Source organism: Coenobita brevimanus, chromosome 18 (assembly GCF_032717465.1).
Source record: "Coenobita brevimanus isolate Jiangsu-jjx chromosome 18, ASM3271746v2, whole genome shotgun sequence".
In the NCBI taxonomy this organism is placed as follows: domain Eukaryota; kingdom Metazoa; phylum Arthropoda; class Malacostraca; order Decapoda; family Coenobitidae; genus Coenobita; species Coenobita brevimanus.
In genome coordinates, this window is record NC_136971.1 from 30,614,667 (window position 1) to 30,627,628 (window position 12,962).

At 43.0% G+C, this 12,962-nt stretch overlaps 1 protein-coding gene across 1 annotated transcript in view; it reads left to right on the forward strand.

The window, feature by feature from the left end:
- The first annotated feature begins 4,379 nt into the window (after positions 1–4,379).
- The window catches only part of LOC145391445 (uncharacterized), a 28,830-nt gene continuing 20,247 nt past the window's right edge, over positions 4,380–12,962 (forward strand). The window contains exon 1 of the mRNA XM_080266058.1: positions 4,380–4,566. Coding sequence (XP_080122184.1) covers positions 4,380–4,566 — 187 coding nt within the window. The remainder of the gene's footprint in view (positions 4,567–12,962) is intronic.

Below are 12,962 nucleotides of genomic sequence, written 5' to 3' on the forward strand. Positions count from 1 at the left end.
ATAACTGCAGTAGGCCGGTTGGCCCATGCTAGGCAGCTCCTAGAAGAGTAACTGAACTACTAGAATGAGATAAGGATAGCAAAGAAGAAGGCTCTCCCCCGCCCTCCAAACCCTCCAGCCGAAGCCGGCAGGAAAAAGTCAGCAAGAACACCACGCCATATAGAAAAACTGGCGTGGACATTTTACAGGAAAGTGTGAAAGGAGAATAGAGACTATCATAGTGTAACCTGAAAAGAAATTTTGTTTGAATTAGTATTGGTTATAAGATTTTATTTTTTCTATATCCACCCCTTATTTGTCATATGCTTATCTAGCCTATGCTTGAAACTCTCAATGGAAGAGGCAGCAACTACTTTACTAGGTAGCTTATTCCAATCGTCTACTACTCTATTACCAAACCAATTTCTACCGATTTCCTTACTGAAACGGAATTTTTCTAGTTTGAAACCATTATTTCTAGTTCTATCCTGCATGCTCACTTTAAGTACCTTGCTAATATCTCCCTTATTTATACCATTCATCCACTTAAACACCTCAGTTAAGTCTCCCCTTACTCTACGCCTCTCTAGCGAATGCAGACTTAGTCTTTTCAGTCTGTCTTCATATGACAGGTTCCGGACGTCATGTATCATTTTAGTCATTCTTCTCTGTACATTTTCTAACGAATTAATATCCATTCTATGGTAAGGACACCAAAATTGTACGGCGTAGTCTAAATGTGGCCTTACTAATGCCAGATAAAGTTTCAGTATTACTTTAGATGATCTATTGCTCACGCTTCTCGAAATAAATCCTAGGACCCTATTTGCTTTATTTCTCGCATTAATACACTGTTGCCTAGGTTTAAGGTCGTTACTAATCATAACTCCTAGATCTCTCTCGCATTCCGATTTGCTAATTTCTTTGTTATCTAAGCTGTATTTAGTATCTCCAATGGTCTTGCCTACGTTAAGTACTTTATATTTTTCAATGTTAAATTCCATTTGCCAAGTTTTAGACCATTTGGACAATGTATCGAGGTCTTTTTGTAAGTTATGGCAATCGTCAGTCGAGTTAATGATACGCCCTATTTTTGTATCGTCGGCAAATTTGCTGATGCTGCTATTGACTCCTAAGTCTAGATCATTTATATATATATGATAAATAATAAGGGACCGAGTACTGAACCTTGTGGTACACCGCTAGTTACTAATCCCCAGTCCGACTTAGTTCCATTTATTAATACTCTCTGCTTTCGTCCTTTCAGCCAGGATTCTATCCATTTTAAGATATCGCCGTCTATACCGTGTGCTCGAACCTTTCTAACTAACCTTTCGTGTGGGACCCTATCAAAAGCTTTACTAAAGTCCAGATAAATAACATCGTAAGCTTTATCGCTGTCTACTGCCTCATAGACCTCCGAGTAGAATGACAACAAATTTGTGAGGCAGGATAGTCCTTCCCTGAATCCTTGCTGACTTTCGTTTATAAGATTAAATCTTTCTAAGTGTTCTCTAATCTTATTTGCCAAAATTGACTCTAACATTTTTCCTACTGTTGACGTTAGACTTATCGGACGATAATTCGACGCAGCTGATTTATCACCCTTTTTATAGATGGGCTCTACGTTTCCGGTTTTCCACGCCTCTGGAACTTCTCCTGAATTTAAAGAGTCATTAAATAACGTTAAAAGTGGCTGACATAATTCTTCTTTGGTTTCTTTTATAATTATTTTTATATATCGTCCGGACCTGGCGATTTTTGAGGTTTTAACCTTTTAATTTCTTTCAATACTTCCTCCTTACTAATGGTTATTTTACTAAGAATATTTTCAGTATTCTCATGGTAAATATTTGCTGCTTGAGGGACCAGGCTTAAATTTTCCTTGGTGAATACTGATATGAAATAATTATTTAGCCTTAGTGTTTTATTGTGCATATTACTCCCTGTTGTTTTCTCATATGTTATTTATGTGTCTATTATCGAGTTAGTTTGCCTTAGTAATGTACAGTCAGGGACAAAAGTTCGTCTAATATTTCACCTCCTCTACATACACCTTTCCTCTTTTAGGTAATAATCTTAAGCTGAGAGGTATTTGTTATGAATCTGTCCGTGGATAACTCTTTATGATATGAGGCATCAGGGAGCTCTAAATGTTGAGTAGACGCAGTGGAATGGGTATACTATGTCAAATAAATAGCTAAAGAGGAGGTGCTACGAAATTATCTTAAAAAAAAAAAAAAAAAGCCAAAGTTTCCGTTTACTCTTTAATCCTACGTGTGCGGTTGGCGGGAAGTCGAAGCCCTGGATTCCGGCAAAAATATTACTTAGGAATGTTTTCGCAGGAAGAAATAGGTACAAGGGAACATGATGCTGCCCTCTTTCCTTGTTCTTCCTGCAGAAAAAGGATAGCCCAAGATAATTTTCCCTTTCTAACTAATATTAATTTTTTATGAGGAATATTCGACAAAAAACTCTGCATCCCTCCCCTTCTCCTTGGCTTTCCTGTAAAAACGAATCCAAGTTACTGCGAGGAACTGATCAAAAATACAACACACAGAGACGCGAGCAAAAACATTATCGCTACGCCTTGCTAAAGGCGGGAAATAAACACTCACACGGGCTGCATTTTGTCCTTGCCGTATAACTTTGAACTCTGGCTCATTTTTTTTTCAAAACTGAATCCCTTTCGTTCTTACCTCACTCTTAACCCTTTCTCAAAGTATGGTGTAAATCAGGTAAAAACTGTTGGATATAAACTGTTGGATATAAACTGTTGGATATAAACTGTTGGATATAAACTTTCACCGGCTCAATCCGATTGGAGCGCCGCAATTAACCACTAAGCCACCAGGCGCCAAAATTTGGTTATATGGTTGCCACCCGGCGTAGTAAATGGTTTCCTGGTGTACAAGAAACCATTTGGCTTGTCACTCAGTTTAGAGTCACCCACAGGCAGAAGTAAGAGGAAAGAATGAAGGAAAGGAAGACAGAAGAAGGAGTGTAAAGTCACCCGTAGGCAGAAGGACGAGGAAAGACTGAGGGCAAGAAAGACAGAAGAGGATGGAAGGAAAGAAGGATGGAGGAGAGGAAAGGACAGACACCCGAGAGCAGCACTACATCGAGTGAGTGGATGGCGAGCGCCCCCACCTACCACTAAATAATAATAATAATAATAAGAGAGAGAAAAAGAGAGAAAGAGAGTAGTACTGTGGACATACCCTTACCTACAGACAAAATAATAATAATAATGATAATAATAACCAGGAGTAATAATAATGATAATGATAATATTATGATAATACTGTATTGGTATTGTTTACTAGTTTAACTATTATACAAGACATCAGTTAACTTCTAATTAACATTCGGTCTGAATAGTTTTCAGTGTATTTCTATATAATCCATTCACTCCTATTGATATATATTGTTTTATTTTTGGGTGTGTTTGGGATGTGTCTGAGGTACGCATCAGGTGTGTCTGAGGTACACATCAGGTGTGTCTGAGGTACGCATCAGGTGTGTCTGAGGTACGCATCAGGTGTGTCTGAGGTACGCATCAGGTGTGTCTGAGGTACGCATCAGGTGTGTCTGAGGTACGCATCAGGTGTGTCTGAGGTACGCATCAGGTGTGTCTGAGGTACGCATCAGGTGTGTCTGAGGTACGCATCAGGTGTGTCTGAGGTACGCATCAGGTGTGTCTGAGGTATGCATCGGGTGTGTCTGAGGTACGCATCAGGTGTGTCTGAGGTACGCATCAGGTGTGTCTGAGGGATATGTCCAGATACAAAGGGCATTTTCTGGGGTGTGTTTTTGGTGGTAGATAAGTTTGGGTTGTGTGTGACCATCAAAGTCGTTCTTTATCTTGCTTATTATATTCTTTATATCTCCAGGTCGTTTTATTTAACATTGCAGGTATTTTCTCGAACTGGAGGTGTTAGATACAACTTTCGTTTACTCCTTTACTCACAGTCCTTCCCTAAGTTGGATGAAATTGTCAGGAAGTAACAAGAATAAACAAAAAAAATATTCAGTGGGTCAATTTCTTTATGCAACCAATTATATTTACGTGGAAAAGCAATAAATAAATATATAAAAGAGCGGAAATCGTCACCCCCAGATGACATGGCAGGAAGGCCTTCTCTGATGGGGTGGTTTGGTGCAAGTTTTGGGAAATTCTTAGAACACTTCCCACACCTCACTTCCCGAACCATACTTGGTAAGGAGGGAGGAGGGGAGGCAATTGTTGTTGTTGATATTTTCCCCACGACGTGGTGGGGAACGGGCAAACAAAAGAGCCCGTCACAGAAGAGGCGAAACATAGCTCCCAAAATGGAGCAAAGCAGGGACGAAGACGTGCAGACAGGGCAAGGGCGGCAGAGGAAGGGAACGAGGCGGCGATGGAGAACAACCCGATGATCGTGGAGGCAAGGGGGAGAGCGGTAGACAGCGCTGCGCCGATGGAGAGGGCGCCGGCATGCTCAGGTCGAACCCCCAAACGACTCGATGATGGAATGCGGCTGGCTGCTCGGATGTTAACAGAGGGCAGAGAGGGACGAGAGAGCGATGGACAAAACGGCGCCGATGGTAAGGGCGCCGAAGCTCAGGTGGAAGTCCCAAACTCTGCCCTCAACCCCCATCGGACTCGCTCCAGCTCTCCACAGCAGCAGGTGGTGGCGTGGAGGGTAGGCCCGGTCCCGGTGGTCACGTAGGGCACAACCCTGGCCAAGGTCGTGTCGGAGGAATGGCGGTCGGCCATGGAAAGGGCGGACGGCCTACATCTCCTGGTGGGCTGACCAGGGCACTCCCAAGGATGGAGAGGACAGGCCCGCCCCTTGGCTGGTGCGGCTGCTGTGGAGAGCTGGTCCCGCCGGGAACAGCGGTGGAGGTGTTGCCTCGGCGAGAGGTGGACTGCGAGTGGGGAGGCAAGGCGTGAGAGGATGAGGAAGTGGGAGGCGAGAATGTTTTAGTTCCCCGTGACACAACAAAAAATAGATCATGATGTAACAGTTTTAAGTCACAGGACCGTATTCTACATGGCATAAGAGACCACTTAGCCTTAGTGTTTTATTGTGCATATTACTCCGTGTTGTTTTCTCATATGTTATTTATGTGTCTATTATCGAGTTAGTTTGCCTTAGTAATGTACAGTCAGGGACAAAAGTTTGTCTAATATTTCACCTCCTCTACATACACCTTTCCTCTTTTAGGTAATAATCTTAAGCTGAGAGGTATTTGTTATGAATCTGTCCGTGGATGACTCCTTATGATATGAGGCATCAGGGAGCTCTAAATGTTGAGTAGACGCAGTGGAATGCGTATACTATGTAAAATAAATAGCTAAAGAGGAGGTACTGCGAAATTATAAAAAAAAAAAAAATAAAATAAAATAAATAAAGTTTCCGTTTACTCTTTAAAGCAACAACGTGCTCTTGGTGTTTCCTGCCAGGAAACAATAACTGATGGACTGTGTGTGAGTGTGGGATCATGGTTGTTTTGGTGGAGGTACTCTTTGTAGCTAATGGCTATTGTATGTTTTGCACTCCATGCTGTGCCTTGCAATGGGAATAATCTAACAGGCATCAAGCGAAGCTGGAGTTTTGTTAACCCCTAATAACGCAAACAGCAGCCACAGATGCCACTTAGAATATGCCTTTATCCTGACCCTTCATGTGTAATTTCAAGATAACAGAACTGTAATTAGTTCACATGTGTGACTGTATCACAGACATGTGCGTATAACACTCAAATTGCAAGATACCGGTATGGTATTTTGGGTTGAATAAAACCTTCCAGAAAAGAGGGACGCCACACCTTTGGGTATTTTATACTTGCTACTTCCAGCCGATTTTATTCAGTTTAAGAACACCCCTACCTTCCCAAGGAAAAAAAGACTTGCGGAATTCTGGGAGATTACAGCCGCCGTCAGAAAAGTTCCTGCCAAGCTAAATAACGAGTTCTTCTCCGACTTTAACCAAATTTGGTTGAACGTTTGACAGACAAAGACCAATCATAATAGGTTTGAGGGCAATAGGCCAAACGTCAAGGTTACAAGTATAGTTTAATCATGCGTTGTGATCTGAATCTCTAAATTGCCATAGCAACCTCTCGTCAGGCCATGGGTTAAAGGACTCACCGATTCTCTGCATGATTCATCTCTGGCAACAAAGTCTGAAGACATGGCATACTTATAAAAGTCTGCACTACTAGAAAATAGTATGCTGAAATACCGACTTTGTGTTTAGAGAAAAGAAAGTTGTATGCATTCTACACAAGAGGGCATCAATGCATCAGCAAACCAGACTAGGGAAGAAAACCCTAACATTGTTCGATTATCAAGTTCAACAGAAAAAAGCTACAAAAGAACACAGTAGCTAGCAATGTGAGAGAGGCCTTCACAGAGTACTTCTGGTCTGATGAAGGGTCAATACCCTAGCAAAATTACATAATATTAGCCTAATCATCCCAGTCCTGTACGTATGTAGATTTTTTTTTTAATTATCATTCTCTCTCTCTCTCTCTCTCTCTCTCTCTCTCTCTCTCTCTCTCTCTCTCTCTCAGTGGCACTGTCCTCCATGATATCGATGGCAAATTTTAGCAGTATTACGTCCTACATACCTGTACAACGGTGGTCACAGAAAAACCCGCTCAGGCTTCTCAGGTGAAAATAACTACCGGTACGTTTCTTCTCCAATCTTTCTTACGAAGTACCATAGAACTAATCTGGAATTAAAGAAGCAGGATTACTTAGGGAGAAATAAATACAAGGTGTCTCGCGAGTCACGAACCATAGGGAAAACTGATGATTAGAGTATTTGTTCGAAGTGCTGACCGTCGTGCCTCATACAAATATTCAAAAGGGTGACCCATTCATCGAGGACACGAAAGATGTCTGGGGTTATTTCTCAGCATGCAGCTGTGATTCCTGATTCCAGGTAAGGCAGTGACGTTGTATATGTTGAGAAGATAATGTGCTGCCTCATCTGAAATCAAGAATCACAGCTGCATGCAGAGTAATAACCCAACATCTTACAACATGTCCTGGATGAGTGGGTCACCTGTTTGAATATTTGTATGAGGACGTTGGAGGTGTTTAAGAAGAGCATTGTCAGCCATGAAGAAGTAGCCAGAGTGGAGGAAATATTCTTACTGAAGTTATATAATGCCAATCCATCATGTACAACACTTCTATCTATCTATCTATAGCCCGACGCCCTAATCCCGCAAAGGGTGGCCGCAGACAAAACGCCTCCAAGTCACTCTGTCACCCACCATTTGACTCCCCTCCCCCCAACTCACCCCCCCCTCCCTCATATACCTCTCAACTCCATCCCTCCACCTCATCCTCGGTCTACCCCTCCCTCTCCCTCCCTCCACCTCACCTACATACACCCTCTTAGTCAGTCTTTCATTCTCCATCCTCTCCACATGTCCAAACCACCTCAGTGTATTTCTCCTAATCTTTTCAACCACATCCACATCTACCCCACAACGTTCCTTCACTTCTTCATTCGTCAACCTGTCCCTCCATGTCACTCCACATGCTCCTCTCAAGTAACTCATTTCCACTGCTCTCACTCTTGACTTGTTCCCCTCTTGCAAGGTCCACGCCTCGCTTCCATACGTCAGGGTAGGGATCACAATACCATCATGCAGTGACTTCTTAACTTCCATACTCACCTCCCTATTTCTCATCACTGCTTTCAGTGTGCCAACAACCTTCCTTCCCTGCTGTACCCTTTCACGTACTTCATCCCCCAAAGTTCCATCCTTACTCATCACACTACCCAAGTACTTGAATGCACTCACATTCTCCATATCCTCACCATCCAACCTCACTGCACACTCTGTGACTTCATTCCTCTCAAACACCATAACTTTACTTTTGTTTACATTAACTTTCAGCTTCCTCCTCCTACACACTGTCCCAAATTCATTCACCAAACCTTGCAACTCCCATTCATCTTCACTCAACAATACTGTATCATCAGCAAACAGCAACACCGGAAGCTTCCAAATCTCACCCTCATTCATTAGGGCCACCCCGACATCCACTGCCCTACCTTGTACCTCCTTTACGACCCCATCCATATATATATTAAACAGCCATGGAGACATTACACACCCCTGTTTCAGTCCCACATTGAGATCAAAGAACTCACTCAGCTCTCCATCCACTCGCACCATAGCCCTAGCTCCCTCGTACATACTCTTCACAGCACTCAACAATTTCCCTTCCACTCCATATATTCTTAATACCTTCCACATACCTTTCCTATCTATTCTGTCATAAGCTTTCTCCAAGTCCATGAAGGCAGCGTACACTTTCCTTCCCTTCTCTAGATACTTCTCCACTAAACATCTTAGAACAAATATCTGATCTACACACCCTTTTCCCTTCCTAAATCCCCCTTGTTCTTCTCCAACTAGCTCCTCTGTCATATGCCTAACCCTATCAATGAGTATTCTACCATATATTTTACCAGTCACACTAAGAAGGCAAATACCCCTATGGTTACCACATACTTCTCTCTCCCCTTTTCCTTTGTACAGAGGAACAATTATACCTGATTTCCAGTCCTCTGGAACCCTTCCCTCTTCCCAAGCCAATCTACACAACTTCCATATCCACTCCACAACAATCTCACCCCCATATCTAAGCATTTCACCACACACTCCATCAATTCCTGGGGCCTTTCCCAGCTTAATCTTCTTCATCGCTTCCACTACTTCCGACCTACTGATCTCTTCCTCCCTCCTCTCATCTCTTCTTCTCCCAGCCATTCCCCAACCACTTATACTCACACTGCTCTCACTCTCTACCTTCAACAAATCCTCAAAGTGCTCCTTCCATCTCCTCAATTTCTCTCTCTTCTCCACCAACAATCTATTATTCCTATCTTTCACTCCCCTACTATTTCCCCTTTCACACTGCCTTACTTTCTTTACCTCCTTCCAAAACAATTTCTTACTCTCCCTCCATTTCACACTCAGATTCCTCCCAAGCTCTTCATCCACTTTCTTCTTACTCTCCTTCACCAGTCTCTTAACCTCCCTTCTCCTGCTCACATATACCTCTCTCTTCTCTCTCTCATCTTCTCCCCTACCTCTACTCGCCAACCATTCACCATATGCCTTCTTCTTTTGTTCCACAGCTCGTTTCACCTCATCATTCCACCATGCTGTCCCTTGCACACCCTTGCATCTCCTCCTCACTCCACAAACCACCTCACACGCTGCGCTTATCTCTTCCGTGAATATCTTACATACGTCTTCCACCCCTTCCATCTGCTCTAGCTCATACCTTTCCAATCTTTCTTCCACTATGCTCTTATACTCTGTCCTCTTCTCACTATCTTGCAATTTCTCCACTCTTCTCACAGGAGCTGCTTCCTCCTGTCTTCCCCTTCGCCTCCTCAACCACTTTCTTTGCAGCTCTATCTTGGCCATCACTAAGTGATGGTCCGAGACTCCATTCCCCCACCCTCTCCACACCCTTACATCCAACACTTGTCTTCTCATTCGCTCATCCACACACACGTAGTCTATCATTGCCTTTCGTTCAACAAGTTCACCATCCATCCTCCTTATTACTCTCCATGTATACCGGTGGATCATCTTATGACGAAAGTAGGTGTTGGCTATTGCCAACCCCTTACCAGCACAGATGTCCACCAAAGCACTACCATTCCCATCTACTTCCGCTGGCACACCCCACTGACCAACCACTCCATCCACTCGTACATTCCCGACTTTGCCATTCATGTCTCCAATCAACAGCACTCTCTCGCTCCTCTCAAACTTGTCCATACATGCTTCTACTTTTGCCCAAAACTCATCTTTCACTCTTGCCACTCGATCCTCTGTTGGAGCATACACACATACAATCGCCCATGCTTGTATACCTACTTTCATCCTCACCCATACAATCCTTGCACCCACTGTTCCATACTCTCTTATATTCTCCTTCCACTTCTTGCTTATCATCAGACATACTCCCTCTCTTGCCCTCTCATTCTCACTGACTCCCGCACATATACCTACACCGTATTCCCATTCTCTCATCCTTTCACCTTTCCATTTAGTTTCAGTCAATCCACATATATCCACTTTTGCATCCTCAAGCACCTGGACAATCTCTCTCTCTTTCACTTCATCATTCACTCCTCTCACATTCCACGTTCCTACTCTCAGAATGTCCTTTGTCCGTTCCTTAGTCGTCAACGTATGGTCCGTCCGGGTCCGAGGCGCTTTATTTGCTTTTTTAGTTAGTTCTTTTTACGGGGTGGGGCACTAACCCACCACCAACCCTTTTAGTCGCCTCGTACGACAAGCAGGGATACTGGGGGAGTATTCTTGAAACCCCCTGCAGTACAAGCAGAGGTTGAGCAAGGCATTCAGCAGCTTCCAACTTCAGAGCCTACCTCTTACATCCTCAGCTGCAAAGTATCACTCATAACGAGCCTACTTTGCAGTTCAGAAGTGGTTGGGCAATGTTGAAGATCTAAATCCTACTGACTGGGGTTGGCAGCTTCAAGGTGGAATGCTCATTTCCATTTTGACTGACAGACCAGTAGCAACAGAGCATGTTCTTCTCACTGTGTTATGTGGGTGTAAACAAATGTGTGTTAAGAGATGTAAATGTCGGAAAGCAGGACTTAACTGTACACCGATGTGTTCCTCGTCTGTTGGCCAATCTTGTGCTAATCCATGCCCCCTTGATGTATAAGATAGTGAATCCCCATGCTATAATTGTGACCATTACTAGATATGATGCTAAAAAAATGTTTTATTTAAAAACACGGTAGTTCAATAACTGCTGCTGGCAAAAGTTAGTGCTGGTTGTTGGCTTTAAATGTGTTGACTTTACCACTTTGTTTAAAACAGTACATTGCCTTCATATCTTGAATATCATTACCTTCATCATATCTTGAACATACATCAATAATTCATTGAAATAATGGTAAAAATGGTTTTCTTATACTCAAAAACCTTTAAAAAAGAGTATTACATGACCATCTGTGACTTCTGGTCTCAAAGATATATAAGAGTCCCATGCCGTTGGCGGCCATCATGGATTTTCGTCCCACACGGCTAGCTCATGTGGAATGTTTAGAATGTTTGTGGATTTCAACTTGGCATGCTTCCAAGTAGCTTTCCTGAAAAACTCAGCTATCTCGAATTTTTTTCAGGTTCCCTTCCATGATCCTGGCCTATTATGTTCACGGTATGATTATAGGAGGTGGTGAGGTAAAACTGAAGTATTAAAAACAGAAAAGTGCATGATAACAATCATATTCGATAACTCTTCCTCTCATATTAAATTCATACTGACAAATTAGCTAAGAAAAAAGTTGGTAAATGGAATTTTCCCTCGGCTCATCCATTTAGCGGCTCCCCTCGCCTCTGTCTATAACACGACGCGGAGCAGTGCTGGGCAGGGATCCTTCTCGCACTCATACTCCCCGTGGATCTGTAGGTTATTTTGACCCCCTAAAGAGGTTAGTACTCACACGCATATTCCTCATGGACACATTAAATGTAGCATGAGGTAGTCTTAGCATAAACTGAGAAGTGATTAAGAGAAAAGAAGTGAACGGCCTGCTGGAAAAAGCCTTTGTTCACTGTCGTGGCAGTGTTTTAGTACAGAATCATTCCTGTATGCCAGTTTATAACTAGTGATTACATTCCAAGTAGTAACTGAATATAAGTTAATTAATGGCTCATAGTGGTAAATTAATAAAAGTTAGAATCTTTACTTTTTCCAGGTTGTGGGAAGCAACTGGAAGTTTAAGGGTAAACTTGCCTGATCTAAGTATAACTCTAGCTCATAAAAATTTTATTTCCTACTACTTTTTCAAACAAATACCATAATATGTACTCTGCCAATTCTGTAATTTGTACTTACTCATTAGTGTGAACTTAGGATCACATAAAGTATTATGTTTCTAGTGTAAATCAAATAAATTCCAAGGCACAGGTGCTGGGAGAAGAAATGCCTGGGTAAGGTGCTACCATGATCTCGGTAGAAAGGCCCTAGCAGATGTTTCGGTGGAGACACCGTGCCTTATAGTCACCTCGCCACACCTACCTCTGAGCCCTACCTCACCCACCCCACTTACCCGTGTCTTGAGTATTAGTATTTTTTAGTAGTGGTGGTCCTAAGTAGGCAGGAGAATGTGTGTACTTTATTAAATTATAACCTAGACTTTAATAAAATATAATTTAAGGTAATTAGCCGTTATATTACCATTTTTTTCTTATGCATGCAATAACTGCACTTAAGGGGACGGGTTGTGCTTTGACTTTATATTCAGGTGGCAGTTAGCATAAAAGGGAAAACGGTCCGTCGTAAACACCCACCCCCGTTACATAACATAGTCTCGCTCTTGCCCTATAATCATGTATGATACGCCCCGCTGTAGTCGCTTTATATCCAGGAGAAAACTGACTAAGTCCACCAGTCTGACCGGCGGGAGAAAGAGAGTGGTAGAGTTTCTTGGTAAAGTTACGTTGTGGAGGTGGAAAGGGGAGGCTGTGTGACCACCAATGTTCTTCGTGCATTATGGGAAGGGGAGAGAAGGGGAGGAAGATGGGGAGGGAGGGAGATATTGGGGAAGGGGGAGGGAGAGAGAGAGGGAGAGGGGGACAGGTACGGGAAGGATGGGTAGAAGGGTAGAATGTGTAAAATGTTTCGTATGGAGCACAGCTAATCCTTATCAGTCTGCCCACACTCTCAGAGCTGTGTGCATGTGTTTGTATACCTTTCTCTTCCCTCGGGTATGTCCCTCATTATGCCACCACACGTACGTACCACGATCACCACAACTATCCCTGTTACCATACCTACCACAACCACCACTACCACCACAACTATCCCTATTACCTAACCTACCACAACTATCCCTGTTACCACACCTACCACAACAACCACTGCCACCACAACTATCCCTATTACCACACCTACCACAACTATCCCTGTT